This window comes from Salvelinus sp. IW2-2015, linkage group LG9 (genome assembly GCF_002910315.2).
Source record: "Salvelinus sp. IW2-2015 linkage group LG9, ASM291031v2, whole genome shotgun sequence".
NCBI lineage: Eukaryota > Metazoa > Chordata > Actinopteri > Salmoniformes > Salmonidae > Salvelinus > Salvelinus sp. IW2-2015.
Window position 1 is genome coordinate 23,332,468 of NC_036849.1, and position 22,572 is coordinate 23,355,039.

The window sequence follows — 22,572 nt, forward strand, 5'->3', positions numbered from 1 at the left end:
ACACACACACACACACACACACACACACACACACACACATGTAGACACACACCTACTCAGGCATATATCTGCATCCCAGCCTCTTAGACTCTTGATGGAGACATAACATTCTGATATGAATATTTACCTTCATTTTGAGCCAGGTCAGTCTATTTACTGGAACATACACTAAAATAGAATATACTGTTCTACTTACAGTAGATGACATAGTGCTGTGTGATTGATTGAAGTGGAGAGAGAACCATGTCCGCATTGTGCTCTTACCACAGATGAGACCTCATGTTGGCCCGATCTGTCTATCTGTCTATCTATCTCTAACACCTACTAACGATCCCTCTATCTATCCAGCCATCCATCCTGCTCCCAGGTGCCTGCCTGGCTGCCTGCTTCACTGACCATGTCAGCAGGCTCCATGTATAGCTGACAGCTAGGTGATGATGTCACAGAGTAGAGAAAGCTGTTGAGCAGCAAAGAGGAGTTGTTGGGAGGGAGGAGTCGGTGGAGGGGAGGGGGATCCCCCTGAGATTGATTCATGAGGGTGGAGTAATAGATATAAACAACACTGACCTCCAGTCAACCTCTATTCACTCTGACACACACCTGTGAGCCAGCGCTTTCTGTCTTATGTCATCAACCTTTACACTCACACACACGTGAGCCAGCGCTTTCTGTCTTATTTCATCAACCTTTCCACACACACACCTCTCTCTCTTCCTCTCGCTCCCTCATTTCTCTCTCTCTCTGAACGTAGAATAAAGGGCACTTGAGTTCACACTGTGTAAATGTCCCCTCCCTCCCTCCTAGTGTTGCCTGCCTGTCTACCTGTCTTTCTGCCTGCCTCCTTCCCAGTGTTGTCTGTCTGCCTGCCTGTATGCCTGTCTGTATCTCTGTCTGTCTGTCTGCCTGCCTGCCTGTCTGCCTTACTTTCTATCTGCCTCCCTCCCAGTGTTGTCTCTCTGCCTGCCTGTCTGTTTATATGCTTGTATGCCTGTATGCCTGTTTCAAATCAAATGTATTTATAAAGCCATTTTTACATCAGCAGATGTCACATAGTGCTATACAGAAACCCAGTCTAAAACTCCAAACAGCATGCCTATTTGTATGTCTGCCTGCCTGCCTATTTGTATGTCTGCCTGCCTGCCTATTTGTCTGCCTGTCTGCCTGCGGCATCTGAGGGATAGGAATGCTCTTAACCTCCAGTAACCACTGGATCCATTGTTTACTTTCTGAGTTGCTTGGCTATGGAGCAGAGGAGATATCCTGGAGAGAGGAGAATCCCAAAGACCCCCCCCCATGCCCTCTCCTTTTCTCCCCCTCTGTCCCTCGCTCCCTCTCTCCCAGCCCCACTGAAAGCATCAGTCTCTCTCCCTCTCTTTCCCTCTCTTTCTCTCTCTCCCTATAGGTTAAGAGCGCTGGACCAGTAACCGAAGGTTCAAATCTGCAGTTCTGCCCTTGAGCAAGGAAGTTAACCCCCGACAACAACTGCTCCCATCCCTCAGATGCAGCAGGCAGACAGGCAGACAAATAGGCAGACAGGCAGACAAATAGGCAGACAGACAGACAAATAGGCAGGCAGGCAGGCAGACAGACAAATAGGCAGGCAGACAGACATGCTGTTTCGAGTTTTAGGCTGGGTTTCTGTATAGCACTTTGTGACATCTGCTGATGTAAAAATGGCTTTATAAATACATTTGATTTGATATGAAACAGGCATACAGACATGATGACGTGGATTAAGGCAGTCTCCCGCACCTCTCTGATTCAGAGGGATTGGGTTAAATGCAAAAGACACATTTTGGTTGAATGCAGTCAGTTGTGCAACTGACTAGGTATCCCCTTTCCTTCCTTCCTTCCTTCCTTCCTTCCTTCCTTCCTTCCTTCCCTTCCTTCCTTCCTTCCTTCCTTTTCCTTCCTTCCTTCCTTCCTTCCTTCCTTCCTTCCTTTCCTTCCTTCCTTCCTTCCTTCCTTCCTTCCTTCCTTCCTTCCTTCCTTCCTTCCTTCCTTCCTTCCCTCCCTCCCTCCCTCCTCCCTCCCTCCCTCCCTCCCTCCCTCTAACTGTTGTGGCGGCAGGGGGTATTGTGAATAATTCAGAAGTAGTATGAATTTTTTAAGCCATTCTTTATTCCTGTTAGAGGCGTGCGGTGCAGAGAAAGGCCATGAAGGCTGTTTCAGAGGAGCTGTTACACTAAACGCTCATTCACATATCCAGCATCTCTTATCTTCTAAAACTAGCCATCATGTTTTCCTTCATTCCTACTTCATACATGCCTTTTTCCTCTTTCGCTTTGTAGGGTCTTCATGTGTAATGCGGCGTGGCATTACATAGTTTCCTGTGTTGTTACAGACCTTCAATAATTTAATATTCATATGCGCTGAAGAATTCATAGCCATGACATCATATAATTTATGCATCATATGGTATGATACTAGCTTCATATCATTCTAGCTACCTTACCCCTGAGTGAAGTGTAGCATGGCCGGGTCTCTGGTACAGTAGTCTGTTACTCTCTCTGATATACTGTAGGGAGTGCACAATACAGTATAGTACAGTACAGCCTGCATGTGGGTGAGCCTCGCCCTTACAGACACCCTCCCCCCTTTGTGTTTTAACTACAGTTGTGCCCTCAGGCATAACCTCCACATAAACCCCTCACTGAGTTCACCCTGCCAAAAATGGAAAACGATCTTCAAAAAGCTGAAAAATAAAACTCTCCACAGTGACTGCGGCAAGTTTGGCGCTCTCCAATGAGCTATTCCCACAGAGAGGCCTTCTCTTCCTCCTGTTTCCCTCTCTTCTTCCTCCTCCCCCTTCTTCTTCTCTTCCTCCTCTTCTCCTGCTCCTTCTTAGCAGTCCCTGCATTCCCCCTCTACTCTCGGCAGGCAGGTGCTGAGGCTCGTGTTAATGTGTGGTGGTTAGTGAGCAGGGTTAGGGAGTATTGGATTACATGTGATAAATTACATGTAAGGGATTACAAAAAACGGTAACTGTAATCCGTTACGTTACCAGCAAAAATATTGTAATCAGATGACAGACACTTTTGAAAAACTAGATGATTTCTTCAAGGATTAGTTTTAAATTCAGAAAGGATGTTTGCGGAAAAAAAATCTTTGACACTTCTCTGTTTTCTTAATAACATTCAAATCAGTATTGAAAAAAGGCGCAAGAGTAAGTTTGTACCACCTAGGCATTTCTGACCACAACTCAGAGACCACTGGTCTGACACACCAAATGTGTTTAATGGATCGCGGGAAAAGAGCAGGAATAGGCTTTTATAGGCTACAGTCTTCCAATGGTGCGACTGCTGTCGGCATCAAAAGATTATACAACTTGAATAAACGCTTGGAGGTAAGGATGAGAGTAGTGAGGTAGTCTATGCCAATCTGGATATCACTTATTATTAATATCTACGTAGCACATTGATGTGAATCACACTGCTGCTCTCTCATTTAACTATTTGCACCTTACGGATTGTGGTTGTTGTGGATGGCTGTTCAGAAATCTAAATGTGTATTTGAACCCAATAATGGTTGAATTCAAGAAGTTTAAGCTGCCTATCAATCATTGTTTTTGAAACCAATGGACAGCCAGTGAAAAATGCACTCTTGCAACAGCTGCATAATGCGGATCCCAGCCTATGGAATAAAAGTGGTACTAATTCATGCTGATAAATAATTACAATCCACAGATCTAATGGACACATGCTCAAACTTGCACACTTTTGATAGACTTAAAGGGGCAATCTGTTGTTGGTACATACATTTTTGGACGTATAAATTATAGATATTAATGTAAAGATATAATTTTATCATAGTATTATATGCAGTAGAAAGCGATAGGTTAGAAGAAGCCTACACAACCAAACCATAAAGTAAAATTTAACATCYATATATGGCCAGCTATGTACTGTAAACTTTAACATTGATTTATCCTGCAATAGATGTCGTTCAATTGGTAACATACATTTTTGTCTTCTTCTAATGCCTCTTAAGGGGAAAGTAATCTAAAAGTAACTGAATGTAATCAAATTATGTTACTGAGTTTGGGTAATCCAAAAGTTACGTTACTGATTACAATTTTGGGAAGGTATCTATTAACTGTAACAGATTACATTTAGAAAGTAACCTACCCAACCCTGTTAGTGAGATAGGCCCCAGCGGGCCCTCTGATAGGCTAAAAGGAGTTGGGGCCTCACATACAGTGTCTTCGGAAAGTATTCAGACCGCCTGACTTTTTCCACATTTTGTTACGTTACAGCCTTATTTTAAGATGGATTAAATTTTAAAAAATCCTCAGCAATCTACACACAACACTCCATAATGACAAAGCGAAAACAGTTTTTTAAATAATCTTTAGCAAATGTATTAAAAATAAAAAACAGAAAAAAACTTATTTACATAAGTATTCAGACCCTTTGCTATGAGACTCGAAATTGATCTCAGGTGCATCCTGTTTCCGTTGAACATCCTTATTTTTTGTAACCAATTGATAGTTACAGTCTTGTCCCATCACTGCAACTMCCCTATGGACTCGCGAGAGGTGAAGGTCGAGACGCCATGCGTCCTCCGAAACACGGCCCTGCCAAACCGCACTGCCTCTTGGCACACTGCTCACTGAACCCAGCCGCACCAATGTGTTGGAGGAAACACCGTCCAGCTGGCAACCGATGTCAGGTTGCAGGAGCCCAGCCCGCTACAAGGAGTTGCTAAAGCACGATGGGACAGGGAAATCCTGGCTGGCCAAACACTGGGACAATTGTGAAGAGCATAGATCTCCCGGTCACGGCCGACTGTGACACAGCCTGGGATTGAACCCGGGTCTGTAGTGACGCCTCAAGCACTGCAAAGCAGTGCCTTAGACCGCTGCACCTCTATTGATCATCCTTGAGATGTTTCTACAACTTGAGGTCCAGCTGTGGTAAATTATATTGATTGGACATGATTTGGAAAGGCATACACCTGTCTATGTAAGGTCCCACAGTTGACAGAGTATGTCAGCGCAAAAACCAAGCCATGAGGTCGAAGGATTGTGTTGAGGCACAGATCTGGGGAAAGACACCAAAAAGCATTGACAGTCCCCAAGAACACAGTGGCCTCCATCATTCTTAAATGGAAGAAGTTTGGAACCATCAATATTCTTCCTAGAGCTGACCGCCCGGCCAAACTGAGCTATCAAGGGAGAAGGGCCTTGGTCAGGGAGGTGACCAAGAACCCGATAGTCACTCTGACAGAGCTCTAGAGTTCTTCTGTGGAGATGGGAGAACCTTCCTGAAAGACAACCATCTCTGCAGCACTCCACTAATCAGGCCTTTATGGTAGAGTGGCCAGACAGAAGACACTCCTCAGTAAAACGCACATGACAGCCCGCTTGGAGTTTGCCAAAAGGCACCTAAAGACTCTCAGACCAGGAAAACAAGATTCTCTGGTCTGATGAAACCAAGATTGAACTATTTGGCCTGAATGCCAAGCGTCACGTCTGGAGGAAACCTGGCACCATCCCCGGTGAAGCATGTTGGTGGCAGCATAATGCTGTGGGGGTGTTTTTCAGCAGCAGGGACTGGGAGACTAGTCAGGATTGAGGGAAAGATGAACACAGCAAAGTACAGAGAGATCCGGAGTGGCTTCGGGATAAGCCAGGAGTGGCTTCGGGACAAGCCAGGAGTGGCTTCGGGACAAGTTTTTGAATGTCCTTGACTGCCCCAGCTAGAGCCCGGACTTGAATATCTCTGGAGAGGCCTGAAAATAGCTGTGCAGCAATGCTCCCCATCCAACCTAACAGAGCTTGAGAGGATCTGCACAGAATAATGGGAAAAACTCCCCAAATATAGGTGTGCCAAGCTTGTAGCGTCATAGCCAAGAAGACTCGAGGCTGTAATTGCTGCCAAATGTGCTTCAACAAAGTACTGAGTAAAGGGTCTGAATACTTATGTAAATGCAATATTTCTATTTTGTATTTTTTTATAAATTAGCAAACATTTCTAAAAACCTGTTTTTGCTTTGCCATTATGGGGTATTGTGTGTAGATTGATGGGGGGGGGGGGGAACAATTTAATACATTTTAGAATAAGGCTGCACCCTAACAAAATGTGGAAAAAGTCAAGAGGTCTGAATACTTTCCGAAGGCACTGTATGTCACCCCTGTCCTTGGCCATGGTGGTGGCATGGTTGTTACATTTACATAAGGGAAATGCTGGAAACAGGGAATTTCAGGGTCATATGAAATGACTAAGAGGTTTTGTAACGATATTCGTCTTCGGATGAACAGGAAGGATCGGACCAAAACGCAGCGTGGTAAGTGTTCATGCTTTATTGAAAAACTGAACACTAAATACAAAATAACAAAGTGAATAAACGAAAATCGAAACAGTCCTGTAAGGTGCTACAACACAAAACAGAAAACATCTACCCACAAAACCAACATGGAAAATGGCTACCTCAATAGGCTCCCCAATCAGAGACAACGAGAAACAGCTGTCTCTGATTGGGAACTAATTCAGGCCACCATAAACCTACAAACCCTAGACCATACAAAATCCCCATAGATAAACAAAAACCCTTGACAAGACAGAAACCCCTAGACAATACAAAAACTAAAAAACCACCCTTGTCACACCCTGAACTAACCAAAAAATAAAGAAAACAAATATAACTAAAGTCAGGGCGTGACAGTACCCCCCCACCCCCCAAAGGTGCGGCATCCGGCCGCAAAACCTAAAGATATAGGGAGGGTCTGGGTGGGCGTCTATCCACGGTGGCGGCTCTGGCGCGGGACGTGGACCCCCTCCACCTTAGTCTTGGCCCACTTAGGTGGCGCCTCTGGACCCTCGCCGCCGACCCCGGACTGGGGACCTTTGCAGCGGGCCCCGAACAGGAGGGCGACTTGGCAGCTCCGGACAGGAGGGCGACTCTGGCAGCTCCGTACAGGAGGGCGACTCTGGCAGCTCCGGACAGGAGGGCGACTCTGGCAGCTCCGGACAGGAGGGCGACGCTGGAGGGTCCGGAACTGGAGGAAGACTCTGAAGGGAGGAGACGCAGAGACAGCCTGGTGCGTGGGACTGCCACAGGGCCCACCAGGCTGGGGAGACCTACAGGAGGCCTGGTGCGTAGAGGAGGCACCGGATAAACCGGGCTGTGGGGGAGCTCTGGTGCGCAGCCTTGGCACCACTCCTCCAGGCTGAATGCCCACTTTAGCCCGGCCCCTCCAGAGTGCAGGCACAGGTCGAACCGGGCTGTGGGGGAGCACTGGAGATCTGGTGCTTACCGCTCGCACCTCTCCATTAGGCTCAATGCCCACTTTCGCCCGGCACGGGCGGAGTGCCGGGATAGGACAAACAGCACCCTCCCAGCGCCCCGGAGACACAGTACGCAGAGCCGGCGCAGGATACCCTGGGCCGAAACGGCGCACCGGAGACCAAACACGCTGAGTTGGCACAATCCGCCCTGGCTGGATGCCCACTCTCGCATGGCACTTGCGGGGGTCTGGCCTATAGCGCTCCGGGCTATGATCGCGCACTGGCGACACTGTGCGCTTCACCACATAACACGGTGCCTGACCAGTACTACGCTGCTTCCGGTAAGCATGGGGAGTTGGCTCAGGTCTATCGCCTGACTCCGCCAATCTCCCCGTGTGTCACCCCCCCCCAAAAAAATTGGGGGGCTGCCTCTCATGCCTGCTGCGCTGCCTTGCCTCATATCACCGCCTCTCAGCTTTCGCCGCCTCCAGTTCTTCTTTCGGGCGGCGATATTCCCCAGCCTGTCTCCAGGGTCCCTTACCGTCTAACATCTCCTCCCAAGTCCAGGAGTCCTGAACCCTCTGCTCCTCGTTACCACGCTGCTTGGTCCGTTGGTGGTGGATAGTTCCGTAACGATATTCGTCTTCGGATGAACAGGAAGGATCGGACCAAAACGCAGCGTGGTAAGTGTTCATGCTTTATTGAAAAACTGAACACTAAATACAAAATAACAAAGTGAATAAACGAAAATCGAAACAGTCCTGTAAGGTGCTACAACACAAAACAGAAAACATCTACCCACAAAACCAACATGGAAAATGGCTACCTCAATAGGCTCCCCAATCAGAGACAACGAGAAACAGCTGTCTCTGATTGGGAACCAATTCAGGCCACCATAAACCTACAAACCCCTAGACCATACAAAATCCCCATAGATAAACAAAAACCCTTGACAAGACAAAAACCCCTAGACAATACAAAAGCTAAACAAACCACCCTTGTCACACCATGACCTAACCAAAAAATAAAGAAAACAAATATAACTAAAGTCAGGGTGTGACAGGTTTTGGCCTGGGAAACCCCTCTCAACCCCCTAACCCCCGCTCCTCAGCTCCCCCCACGCTAAATCTGCCTGGTCTCTATACACTAAATAGGACATTTCCTATTAATTTATAACCAACTGTGTGTTCTATCTCTCTCTCAAATTTTTTCTCTTTCCTTGTATCTCTCTCTCCTCTCTCCATTTCTCTCTCTCAATTTCTCTCTCTCTCAAATGTTTATTACAGGCTGCTACACATGAGCACGGTGGTGCATGACAACTGAGGGTTGAATGTTTATGTACTGTAGGGTTTTGACCCAATAAAGGTGATTTAAAAATGTTCCCCCTCTCTGCTCCCCCCTCTATCTCTCTCTTTCTCTCCCTTTATCTTTCATGCTTTCTAACAGCTAACTCAGGGTCCCTTCAGGGCCCCCAGACCCCCCAGTCATCAGGCAGCAGCTCCATGGCAGAGATGTCAGGTGACCTGAAGCCTCCCACCCCAGCCACCACCCCCCAGGGACAGGTCACCCCCATCCCAGCCAGCAGGTATACCATGATCCCCTCTTATTCAAGCACTCTCACTGCTGAGAGTGTATGTGACTGTGTTTGTATGTATACATACCATATATATCCTCTTTACCTCAGTTAGTATCACTGTACGTACAGTGCCTTCAGAAAGATTTCAGACCCCTTGACTTTTTCCATATTTTGTTAGGTTACAGCTTTATTTTAAAATTAATTAAATAGTTTTTTTTTCTCATCAATCTACACACAATACTCCATAATGACAAAGCAAAAAGAGGTTTTTCAAAAGTTTTGCTAATTTATAAAAAGAAAATGGAAATATCACATTTACATAAGTATTCAGACCCTTTACTCTGTACTTTGTTGAAGCACTTTTGGCAGCGTTTAAAGCCTGGACTCTTCTTGGGTATGACGCTATAAGCTTGGCACACCTGTATTTGGGGAGTTTCTCCCATTATTCTCTGCAGATCTTCTCAAGCTCTGTCAGGTTGGATGGGAAGGGTAAATGCACAGCTATTTTCAGGTCTTCCCAGAGATGTTAAATCGGGTTCAAGTTCAGGCTCTGGCTGGGCCACTCAAGGACATTCAGAGACTTGTCCTGAAGCCACTCCTGCATTGTCTTGGCTGTGTACTTAGGGTTGTCCTGTTGGAAGGTGAACCTTCGCCGCAGTCTGAGGTCCTGAGAGCTCTGGAGCAGGTTTTTAATCAAGGATCTCTCTGTACTTTGCTCCATTCATCTTTGCATCGATCCTGAGTAGTCTCCTCGTCCCTGCCGCTAAAAAACATCCCCACAGCATGATGCTGCCACCAACATGCTTCACCGGGGATGGTGCCAGGTTTCCTCCAGACGTGACGCTTGGCATTCAGGCCAAAGAGTTCAATCTTGGTTTCATCAGACCAGAGAATCTTGTTTCTAATGGTCTGAGAGTCTTTAAGTGCTTTTTGGCAAACTCCAAGCGGGCTGTTATATGCCTTTTACTGTGGAGTGGCTTCCGTCTGGCCACTCTACCATGAAGGCCTGATTGGTGGAGTGCTGCAGAGATGGTTGTCCTTTTTGGAAGGTTCTCCCATCTCCACAGAGGAACTCTAGAGCTCTATCAGAGTTACCATCGGGTTCTTGAGTACCTCTCTGACCAAGGCCCTTCTCCACCGGTTGCTCAGTTTGGCCGGGCGGCCAGCTCTAGGAAGAGTCTTGGTGGTTCCAAACTTCTTCCATTTAAGAATGTGTTCTTGGGGAACTTCAATGCTGCAGAAATGTTTTGGTACCCTTCCCAGATCTGTGCCTCGACACAATCCTGTCTCAGAGCTCTACGAACAATTCCTTTGACCTCATGGCTTGGTTTTTGCTCTGACATGCACTGTCGACTGTGGGACCTTATACATACAGTTGTGTGCCTTTCCAAATCATGTCCAATCAATTGATTTTACCACAGGTGGACTCCAATCAAGTTGTAGAAACATCTCAAGGATGATCAATGGAAACAGGATGCACCTGAGCTCAATTTCGAGTCTCATAACAAAGGGTCTGAATACTTATGTAAATAAGGTATTTCTGTTTTTTATGTTTAATAAATGTTCAAACATAAAAAATAAAAATAAAWAGGTTTTCGCTTTGTCATTATGGGGTATTGTGTGTAGATTGCTGAGGAGTTTCTGTTATTTATACATTTTAGAATAAAGCTGTAACGTAACAATGTGGGAAAAGTCAATGGCTCTGAATACTTTCCGAAGCACTGTATATTAAAGTGTCTAGATCAGTTGTGTCAAACAAACGGCCCACGGGCCGGATCTGGGCAATGAGGGGGTCCAATCCGGCCCGGGTGGTTAAATGTGAACTGTGGGGGAAACAAACTCAATATTCTTTAAATTGACTAAAACCTAATGAAAACTGTGTAGAAATGATAAAGGACCTTTATTCATACAGTTTCTTGACCGTGTCCAGCTTGCTAATAATCACCCAAAATAAATTCCAAGAACAATGGACTATTTTTAGAAAATTCTGACAACAAGGAAATATAGCACCTTTTCAATGTGGCCCTATGGACCTCGTTGAAGACTGAATGCGCCCCCCGGGGAAAAATGAATTTGACAGCACTGGTCTAGATCCTCACCTTTTACCCCTCTCCTTCTATCTCTAGGAGCAGTGTTGTGAGTGTGCAGGACCCGTTCTCTGAGGTGAGCGACCCGGTCTTCCAGAAGCGTAACTCCCTCCCCCTGGGGGGCTCTGGGGGTGTGTACCAGCAGGGGGTCAACATGCCCCCTAACATGATGATGAGGATGCAGTACGAGAAGGACCCCTTCGTTGGCATGAGAAAGGGTGAGTAGACCATGAACCCAGGCACTGGCACAGACTTACCACCATACAGTACACAGCAATAAGCTGATGAGTTGTACAAACATGGCAAATGCAGAGCGTAGTCCTACTGCGACATTCTCAGAACTTTTTAAGAACATCACGCCAGACTAAATTGCGTGTGACAACAATATATATATATTTTTTAAACATTCTTGTAATGTTTTACAGGAACTTACAACTAGAAGTCCAGCAGTGCGATGGGCACTTTGTGTCCTCTACTAGGGTTGTTAGTTGCCTGTCTGAGCACATGTCCGTGCCGGGCAGGCTGGCTGGTGGTTTACAGAGCGGGGGACAGATACCTGTGTTTTACTGGTATGACTGGAACGTCAAAGCTGTTTGTCAAAGGCACTTTGCATGTATTAGTCACTCTGATGTCATTGTATGTCTCTCGTCCTAACTTCATCTTTCCATTTTYCCTTTTTTACCTATGCTGTTTTCCCCCATCTTTTGGGCAACACCTGATTTGACTGACTGTTCATTGGGATTGGTTCACCTCTGAGAGCAGAGGATGATTGGAGTTTGGATGCTGGGTCCTGAGAAATGTTGTCTCTGAGTGAATAACATAGCTGGGTTGTCAGCACAGGACATTGCAGGATCTCCTGATCATGCTGAAAGAGATTATTTATTAGTAGGAGACTAGTGCCACCTAGTGAATAAACCATTACATCAACAACACTAGAAATATACAGTGTGTTTCCAGCATATTGTCCATTCATACTGTGTTCCTCTGGTGTTCTCCACAGTGGCAGGAGGGGAGCCCTACATGCCAGGCCAGATGACCAGTGGTGGCATACAGGATATGTATGGCAGGTCTACATCAGGCATGGGCCAGCGCTCCCAGTACCCATATGGACCAGGCTACGACAGGAGGTAAGCAGTTTAGAAACCAATTCTGCCTTGTTTACATGTATTCATGCAAACTGAAGGCTTGACTGTCTGTCTTTCAGACCAGACCATCTGATGGGGATGGAGGGGAGCATGGGCCCCCCCGGGAACCAGAGCAACATGGGACCTTCCAACAGCGAGGGCAGCATTTACTCTCCCAACAGATACCCCTCCCAGCAGAGGTGAGGAGCACCACCATCCACCATAATAGTGTTTGTGTTGATGTCTAGAAACTTCCTTTCTGTTCATCAGCGACTAATTGATTTCCTCCTCTGCAGACACGAAGGCTACGTGCAGCAGTACCCTGGCATGTCATATGGAATGCACCCCTCAGGGATGTACCCTCATCAACAGGTGAGAGACAGACACACTAAGGAGCTCATTGAGCAGGCCTCGTGATGCAGGCACAGCGGAGTTTAGTTTAATGATTGGTTTAGTATTGAATGTTATTGGAATAAAATAATCACCTTGGAATCTTTTGCTTCTCCACATGGCTACAAGCGCCCCATGGAGGGCATGTACGGGTCCCCAGGCAAGAGACATGAGGGGGAGATGTACAGCCCCCCAGCAAAGAGACATGAGGGGGAGATGTACGGCCCCCCAGCAAAGAGGCATGAGGGGGAGATGTACGGCGCCCCAGCAAAGAGACATGAGGGGGAGATGTACGGCCCACCAACAAAGAGACATGAGGGGGAGATGTATGCCATGCAGTATAGGGGCCAGCAGCCTGACATGTACAACCACTACACCACTGGTTACTCTGGACCTGAGAGGAGGCCCATGCAGGGCCAGTTCCCCTACCCTTCCCCCTATAGCCGAGAGCGCATGCAGGCCTCTGGCCAGGGGCAGCACCCCCAGCACCCCATGGGCCCCCAGATGATGTCCGGGGGGCCACCCTCTAACAACGGAGTGGAAGGACCCCAGGGGCCCAACATGTGGCCCTCCAGGACAGACATGGGTTATCCCTACCCCAACAGACAGGGGGCACCCTCTCAGGTACCGCCATACGGTCCTATGGGGAGAGGAGATGATTTGGAGGGCCGACCCATCCAGGATGGTCAGTGGCTTGGGCACGGAGGCCATCGCCAGTCCTCCTACATGTCAGGTGGTATGACCCCCATGTCCTCCCGCCAGCCCCCCTCTGCATACCAGACCTCCCCCTCCATGGCCAACCACCTGCCCCGAGCCCCCAGCCCCGGCTCCTTCCAGCGCTCCATGGAGGCACGCATGTCCCCCAACAAAGCTGTCTTTATGGGCTCCATGAAGATGCCAGGCAAACCAGGGATGCCCATACCAGGGCAGGGTAATGGGCACCCAGGCCAAGTCGCACCTAACCTGCTAAGAGATCTCAACTACCCTCTAGGATCTGTAGAGGCCACCATGCCCGTTTTCAAGCCACGTCGCAAAATTACCTCAAAAGACACTGGTAAGAGATCTTTCTAGTGTCTTTCTAATGTCCTGTAAAGTCAAACTAGCATTGGGATTATGGTGATCATCTTGATATCTGTGACAGGTATTAATTACAAACCTTCCTCCTCTAACCCCTGTCCTCTCCACAGGAACCCCAGAGGCGTGGCGAGTGATGATGTCTCTGAAGTCAGGTCTGCTGGGTGAGAGTACGTGGGCCCTGGACACCATCAACATCCTGCTGTATGATGACAGATCTGTGGCCTCCTTCACCCTCACACAGGTAACTGGAGACACTCTACACACTCTTCTCTTACTATCGTTCTTAACCATACCGGGATTGAGTCTTGATGTCACTCTGAAATTATTTACATTTAGTCATGCTTGACAGTTCTCCACCCCAACACAAAGCAACACATCTTTATCAGAATACGCTGTAGATAATAAGGGACGCTAAAGTGCCCTAATGCCATTTGTTATTTTGTTGTGTCTGCAGTTGCCTGGCTTCCTGGAGCTGATAGTGGAGTACTTCAGACGCTGTGTGATGGAGATCTTTGGCATCCTGGAGGAGTATGAGATAGGGACCATCGGCCAGAAGACCCTCCTTGGGGCTGAAGCCTGTGACCAGGGGGAGGAGCTGACCTCTGAACCTGAGATAGACTGTGAGGCCAGCCAACCAGAGCCTGAGCAGGAGCAGGAGGTGGAGGGGGGGGAGACGGAGAAGGGGGAAGTAGAAAAGAGGGAGGAGAAACCTGTTGACATCACAGAGAAAATTACAACGGAAGGGATGTCACCCCCCAGTGCAACGGAACCAGCCCCTGAGGGAACGAAGGAGGAATCTGAAGCCGAGATGAAGGTAAAGAAGGAGGAGGGGGAGAAAGAAGAGGAGGGGGAGAAAGAAGAGGATGGGGAGAAAGAAAAGGGGAAAGAGAATGAGGAGAGTGAAAAGCCAACCGAGAGTAAGGAAGCCTCAGCTGAAAGTAAGGAAGACTCTCCTTATCAGGCTCCTTCAGAGCACGAGCCAAGGCCACAACAGGCCAGCAAGTACGATAAATTCCCCGTCAAGATCCTGCACAAAGAGGACCTGATTGAGGACATGACAGAGCAGCTGGGCCACGTGACAGAGTTCACTAGCGGACTGCTCCACTGGCAGGCAGGCGGGGGTGATTCCACCGCCCACATCCAGGCCCACTTTGAGTGCAGGGGAGAGCACCCTGACAGGATGGAGGGAGAGAGAAAGGAATGTGCCAGTCTCAATAAAGAACAGGACACAGAGGGGGGAAAGCAGACAGAGAAGGGTATCACTGCCACCATCGATGATATACTGTGTGCCCGGTTAGGGGCTTTGTCAGAGGGCCACCCTACCCACTCTGCCCCCACCTACCCCTTCAGACTGCACCAGGGAGGGGGCCACCAGCACATCACCCTGCTAGAGGACGAGCCCCGCTGTCTGGACGAGGCTCCCCTCTCCACGTCCTCCCCCTGGCAGGACTCCCTGGCCAAACGCTGCCTCTGTGTGTCCAACATCATTCGCAGCCTCTCCTTCATTCCTGGGAACGACTCAGACATGTCCCGTCACCCAGGCCTGGTGCTGATCCTGGGCAGACTGCTGCTGCTACAGCACCAGCACCCAGAGAGGAAGAGGACGCCCCCTAGCTACCAGAGAGAGGAGGTGCAGGAGCGGGGCCTGGCCTGCAGTAAGGACGAGTGGTGGTGGAACTGTCTCGCTACACTCAGGGAGAACACCTTGGTCACTCTGGCTAACATCTCTGGCCAGCTGGACCTGTCCCTCTACCCTGAGACCATCTGCCTGCCCATTCTGAACGGCCTGCTCCACTGGATGGTGTGTCCCTCTGCCGAGGCCCAGGACCCCTTCCCCTCAGGCACCCCCCACTCGCCCCTCACCCCCCAGAGACTGGTGCTGGAGTGCCTGTGCAAGCTGAGCATTCAGGACAACAACGTGGACCTGCTGCTGGCCACGCCGCCCTTCAGCCGCCAGGAGAAGATGTACGCCACCCTGGTGCGCTACGTGGGCCAGCGTAAGAACCAGGTGTACCGCGAGATGGCCGTGGCCACCCTATCCAACCTGGCTCAAGGAGACTCTACGGCAGCACGTGCCATCGCCATACAGAAGAATAGTGTGGGTAACCTGATGGGCTTCCTGGAGGATGGAGTGAGCATGGCCCAGTACCAGCAGAACCCCCACAGCATGCTGCACATGGCCCACCACCCCCCCATGGAGCCCCCCAGCATTAACATGATGTGTCGGGCTGCCAAAGCTCTGCTGGCTATGGCCAAGGTGGAGGAGAACAGGCCAGAGTTTGTCCTGTATGAGGGACGAATCCTGGACATCTCCATCTCCTCTGTGCTCAACCAAGGGGTGACCAGCATCATATGTGAAGTACTTTTTCAGTTTGTAAAAAAATTATGACAGCAGGGTAGACGGACCTGAGCCAAGAGACAGACAGAGAGACGATGAGAGGAACACGTTATTCTGTGGTTTTATATTTTTATTTAAATGAAATGGAAGAACTTTTTTTTTATATATAAATATATATATAGCTCCTCTGCCCCCATTAACGCTTTGGTTTTGGGATTTGAAAGATGATTTTAATACAGATATTTAATACCTGCTGTTGTTTAAGTGTATATTGTTTGAATACTTATTTTTCCTTTGTTTTCTTTTGTTTAACCAAAGCTGGTGCCAGATTTTGGAGAGGATTCTTTCATTTCATTTTTCTCTTTTGAAATGTTTTGGAATTGTATAAATGTTCATATCTTTATTGACCGTATGTGGTTTGTTTTGTTTACAAAGATCATATTTATTTAAATTGTGAAAAATATTGTAGATAAAACTTAACTTGCCAAACTTTCAGAAAAAGAGAACACTGATTTTAAACAAACATGTAAATGTTTCAATTGCTGGAGAAAAATGTGCAATAGGCCTAGTGCAAGTTGTCTGTTCATGGCACTTGCAATATGTAATTTTGACCATGGGTAGGCAGTGTTGCATCAGCCAGTTAGAAAAAATTGAAAAGATTGTCCTCATTTTAACAGTGTCAAATGTTTGACTTGCTTCATTGTTGTCAATCATTGCTACTACATCCGGGAGTCAAGTTTCACAAAAGAACAGTATCTTAACCACTTGTGTTGCATTTGTTTTATTTCCTTTTTAACTCAAGTTGGCACTATGTACTGTATATACTGTACTGTATATAATGTACTGTATATACTGTACTGTATATAGACTGTTGTACATTGGAACCACTTTCACTTTTCTTTGAGTTTTGGTTGACTCTACATTCACTATCAAAAAAAGTTTCAGATTATTACAACTACTTTTTATTATTGGTGAGATTTGTTATTGTTATTATACATATTTTGTTATTGGGGTCAGATATTTGAACCTGGAGGTTGTGTAGGTCTCTGTATGTATAACGTTCCTCTACGCATTGTACTATAGCTTCAAGCTGATCAAAACAATATTTGGTGATCAAATGTGAAAGTGCCAGGGTCAGGGATAACTAGCTGAGGTTACAGAACTTGTGAATATATTTATTTTATTGTATGTCCTCCATTCATGTAAATGGGTATATTTTTGAGCCAAGACAATGTAGTTCAAAAATAAACCTCAGAAAATAACCCACAACACACACAAAATATGACAACTTATTGTAAATCTTCCTTTTTTCTTCTGACTCATTGACTGTCTTTGACTTGATATACATATTTATACTCTGTGTTCCAGCATGTTATGAATAAAATGTACACTGACTATTTGAGAGCTTGGGACTGTAACATTCTATCTGCAAAAAGTGCGCACACTGGTGACTAACTGTGCTGCTAGCAACAATTGAATTACGCTTTTTTCCAACGTTTAGTGACAACGGCCCTATTCAACGGGTGTTCGTAAATTCGTCAGTTATTCTGTGCCCTGGCACACTCTGAAATCGGAGTAGATGGACAGAGTGACAAACGCACCCTGTATAGCTAGAGAACATTGAACAGAACAAAATGTTGATCAAATTGGATATAGAACTTTATAGTCCCAAGCTCTCATATTGTTAAAGGCCCAATGCAGCCATTTTTATCTCAATATCAAATCATTTCTGGGTACCAATTAAGTACCTTACTGTGATTGTTTTCAATTAAAATGGTCAAAAATAAACAAAAATAGCTTCTTAGCAAAGAGCAATTTCTCAAGCAAGAATTTTGCTAGGACTGCCTGGAGGTGGTTTGAGTGTGGAGAGGAAAACTGAAAACTACCTGTAATTGGCAGAGAGGTTTGGAACTATCTCTCTTATTGGTCTATTAATTAATTAACCGCCTGGTGATTTCAACAGGCAGGCCAAAACTCCATCCCACCAAAACAGTCTGAAATTTCAGGCAGTCTTTTCAAACAGTTCTTACACTTAAAGGGCATTAAGTGGAGTGTGCGGAGGAGAGGGGTGACATGGTTAAAATCCAGGCGGGAGTTTGATCCAAGAGTTTGATGGCACAAGTGGGGAGCCCAGCTAACAGCGAGTTGCAGTAGTCCAGGCGGGACAGGACTGAATTAGGACCTGCACCGCTTCCTGTGTGAGGCAGGGTTGTACTCTATGGATGTTGTAGAGCATGAACCTGCAGGAGCGGGTCACTTTTTTGATATTTGCAGAGAACGACCGGGTGTTGTCCAGGGTCACGCCAAGGTTCTTTGCACTCTGGGAGGGCGACACTGTGGAGTTGTCAACCGTGATGTAGAGGTCTTTGAGCGTGCAGGCCTTCCCTGGGTGGAAGAGCAGTTCTGTCTTGTCGAGGATGAGCTTGAGGTGGTGGGCCGACATCCAAGTTGAGATATCTGCCAGACACCCAGAAGTGCGTGTCGCCACCTGGGTGTCAGAAGGGGGCAAGGAGAAAAGTAGTTGAGTGTCATCCGCATAGCAATGACAGGAGAGACCATGTGAGATTATGATGGAGCCGAGTGACTCGGTGTATAGAGAGAAGAGGAGAGGGCCTAGAACCGAGCCCTGGGGGACACCAATAGTGAGAGTATGTGGTGCAGACACAGATCCTCTCCACGTCACCTGGTAGGAGCGGCCTTCCAGGTAGGATGCAATCCAAGAGTGTGCATAGTCATCATGGACAACTTTAGCATTTGAGCTAATTAGCAACTTTTCAACTACTTACTACTTTTTAGCTACTTTTCAACAACTTAGCATGTTAGCTAACCCTAACCCTAGCCTTAACCCCTTTAGCCTAACTCTTAAACTTAACCCTAACCCTTAGCCTAGCTAACGTTAGCCAGCTAGCTAACATTAGCCACCTAGCTAGAATTTGTAACATATCATACGTTTTGCAAAATCATAATATATAACATTTTTATTTGTAACATATCATACGAAATGGGTGATGGACATCCACTAATTAATTAATGCATACTATACGAAATGTAACATATCATACTAAATGGAGTGTCTCGGATTTACATACAGAATAATGCGAAATGCACTGAGACCAGGTTGCATTTTCCTGACCTGAACACTCACCAACCACAATCACAATCATGATGAAATTGGATGACATGGTGCTGACTGCTCTATGTGATTTAGTTCACGTTCTCTGTATGTGCAGCATGCCCCCTCTACCTAGAGGGAATGAGGACAAGACACTTGACTTCACCTCAATCATTCCTTGTCCACAACATCACTGATAAGTGTGGGGGTCAGGTAAGCAAAACTGCCTGTACTTTGGAGTTGATCAGTCTGATAGAGCCTCAAACGGACAGAGAAAAAACTGTTTTCAAGCTTACCCTCTGTGGTTATTTATTGCTCAAATAAAGCATTTAGATCTTTCCCAGAATTGTAATTTGGCCTCTGGATGATAGTTGATGATCTTATTTTGAACTGCCTTAAGAACACCATTCCAGTTACTGACATGGATGGTCTCATTAGATGTCATCATCTCATTTCAGGTTTGATTTTAAAGGGACGATTATAAGGCTTCTTATGCAGAGCCAAACTGGGGAAGCAGATAAGAACCCACAGTATATATTTTTCTATAATAGTGCCTCTGAGGTACTTTGTATACCTAAAACGTCCTTCCTTACAATTCTCAAACTACTGTACCTGTCCTTTGGCAGTCTGTGTTGATTGTTTGTAAGCAGATTGTCATGTTCGAATGAAATACTATGATTCAGAGCACCACTTAAGATACCTTAGTTCAGAATGTAGAACATGGCACAGATTGTGTCAGAACGTGGGTAGTTGTACTGTAAATGTATTGGATTTTAGCGTTGGTGGCTGATTTTCACTCAGGGCCCACCACCACAGGAGTAGGCCTCCCACACAGCGCTGCTTCTGAGTGGCTGAGTCATAGCTGTGACAGCAAGGCTGGAAGTGGTGCCAGAGCTGCTGCTGGCCTGGCTGGCTCCCTCCCACCAGCCTCCCAGCAGCCTCCCAGCAGCCTCCCGCCTCTCACCAATACTGGAGGTGAGTGAAAGAGTGTTGGGTAAATGGGTTCTGGCAATTTCAACATAACACAACATTGTGTGTGTGTGTGTGTGTGTGTGTGTGTGTGTGTGTGTGTGTGTGTGTGTGGTGTGTGTGTGTTGTGTGTGTGTGTGTGTGTGTTGTGTGTGTGTGGTGTGTGTTGAGGAGCGTTTGCATGTGTGTAGTTTTTGAATATCTTTTGGGAGAAATCAGTCTGTAAAAATGGGGATTCTTTGTATATTTCAGGGTTTCCCAAACTCGGTCTTCGGACCCCAAGGGGAGGGGCCCTAGCACTACACAGCTGATTCAAATAATCAACTAATCAACAAACTTTGATAATTTGAATTAGCTGTGTAGCGTTAGGGCAAAAACCAAAATGTGAGGTTCCAAGGACCGAATTTGGAAAACACTGGTATATTTAGTTGAACAAATGTGTGTATTCACCCCATTTCATGTAAATGGTAATTCTATCATCACATCCTCGTGCAAAGACTAGCTAATGGGCACAGACGTCAATTCAACATCTAATCCACATTGGTTCAATGTAATTCAATGTAACGTTGATTTAACCAATGTGTGCCCAGTGGGTATTGATTATATTTGACAACTCTGATACTGAATCGACTTGGTCACAGCACTGACCATCCTTCCCTTTCCATTATGCATTAGAATATATCCCTGGACAAAGGCCCAGATAGATTCTGAATCAACCCCATGTTGTTCTTAAATTGGAGGAAAGGGATATCATATCCAGTCATTTTCTAAGGCAAATAAAGCTTAATCATATGTCAGCACTTTGGTCAAACATCCTGTGGATTAAGGGTCAGTGAAAAGCATTGAAAACATCCATGGCTTGTCATAGATTTTTGAGAATGCATACAACAGCTTTATCCACTATGTCAGCCTCATTATACTCTATATATGTTTCATATGATGTAATCCACTAGTATGAAAGTGTTTTGGATTATAAYATCCAAATGCTGTTTGATTTTAAATGTGTTTCATGGTAATACCTCCTGAGACTGCTGATCAATCTATATGTACAGTACATGTTACAATTACCTTCAGAAAGTATTCACATCCCTAGACATTTTACACATTTTGTTGTGTTACAGCCTGCATTTTAAATAGATTACATTTAGATGTTGTGTCACTGGCCTACACACACAATACCCCATAATGTCAAGGTGGAAATGCTGAAATGAAATGTCTGGAGTCAATAAGTATTCAACCCCTTTATTATGGAAGCCTAAATAAGTTCAGGAATAACAATGTGCTTAACAACTCACATAATAAGTTGCAATACTAGTGTTTAACATGAGTTTTGAATGACTACCTCATCGCTGTACCCCACACATACAATTATCAGTTGAGCAGTGAATTTCAAACACTGATTCAACCACAGAGACCAGGGAGGTTTTCCAATGCCTYGCAAAGAAGGGCACCTATTGGGAGATTTTTAAAAAGGCAGACATTGAATATGGCTTTGAACATGGTGAAGTTATTAATTACACTTTGGATGGGGTATCAATACACCCAGTCACTACAAAGATACAGGTGTTCTTCCTAACTCAGTTGCTGGAGAGGAAGGAAACCGGTCAGGGATTTCTCTATGAGGCCAATAGTGAAACAGTTACAAAATGTAATGGCTGTGATAGGAGAAAACTGAGGATGGATCAACAACATTGTAGATAATAAATTAGCTAACATTTCTAAAAACATGCTTTCACTTTGTTATTATGTGTAGACAGGTGAGAAAAAACAATTTGAATTCAGGCTGTAACACAATAAAATGTGTATGAATACTTTCTGAAGGCACTATATCCACATTTTTCTATGAACATAAAATTGTAAGGCTTAGAGAACTCCCTGAAATGAAAGAACCTGTGGAGATGTCTTTAAAGTCATTAAGAATGATGTATAGGCTATGTGTACCACTACTCTGAGAGTCTAATGAGCAGATTGAGCTCCTTTTCCATTCTCATTTCTACTCAATTGTGGAAAGTAGTGATCTAAGCCCACTCAGGTTCTCATACAGTACATGAAAAACTACTTCCTGTGCTCTCTCTGAGTGTATTTCTCACGACTGAGAGACCTGTTGATAATACGTATGTATGCCCAATGACTCAGACAGGGAGTTCTCTAAGCCTGCCTGTGAAAGAGGAGCATTGATTGAACAAGGACATGTTTGTAGGACAGTGGGAGTGATTGAGTGAATCAAGCTGGAAGCCAGAGGCATTGGTCAGACTTGGAGATGTGTAGGAGTGCTGTGGGAGTGATCGATTGAATCAAGCTGGAAGCCAGAGGCATTGTTCAGACTAGGAGATGTTAAGGATCGCTGTGGTGTGTAGGTGGTACGGGGGAGTGAAGAACCCAGAAAAATGACATGACCATGACCAAAGCTTTGCAGCATCACATGACGAGGCTGGCATTAGAGGGCATGTCTGTATGACATCTGGTTTGGACTACCTTATGGGTACACAAATATGACTGTAACGTGTGCACTGGGAGTCAGGAAGCAAGTTCAGGGAGGGAGGGAGGGAGGGAGGGAGGGAGGGAGGGAGGGAGTGATAGTACTACACAAGAAACACAGACATGAAACAGAAACCATGAGGCCTGGGGAAGGAACCAAAGGAAGTGACATATATAGGGCRGGTAATCAAG

The 22,572-nt window shown here is 46.1% G+C and overlaps 2 protein-coding genes across 2 annotated transcripts in view; one reads left to right on the plus strand and one right to left on the minus strand.

Annotated features, from left to right (window-relative positions):
* The window catches only part of LOC111968840 (AT-rich interactive domain-containing protein 1B-like), a 355,396-nt gene extending 337,779 nt beyond the window's left edge, over positions 1-17,617 (plus strand). The window contains 8 exon segments of the mRNA XM_023994739.2: positions 8,676-8,814; positions 10,932-11,110; positions 11,893-12,019; positions 12,097-12,216; positions 12,313-12,388; positions 12,536-13,460; positions 13,594-13,724; positions 13,938-17,617. Of these exon segments, the coding sequence (XP_023850507.2) occupies positions 8,676-8,814; positions 10,932-11,110; positions 11,893-12,019; positions 12,097-12,216; positions 12,313-12,388; positions 12,536-13,460; positions 13,594-13,724; positions 13,938-15,872 (3,632 nt within the window). The 3' untranslated portion in view covers positions 15,873-17,617.
* The window catches only part of LOC111968845 (kelch repeat and BTB domain-containing protein 11), a 340,328-nt gene that overhangs the window by 191,571 nt on the left and 126,185 nt on the right, over positions 1-22,572 (minus strand). The window lies entirely within an intron of this gene.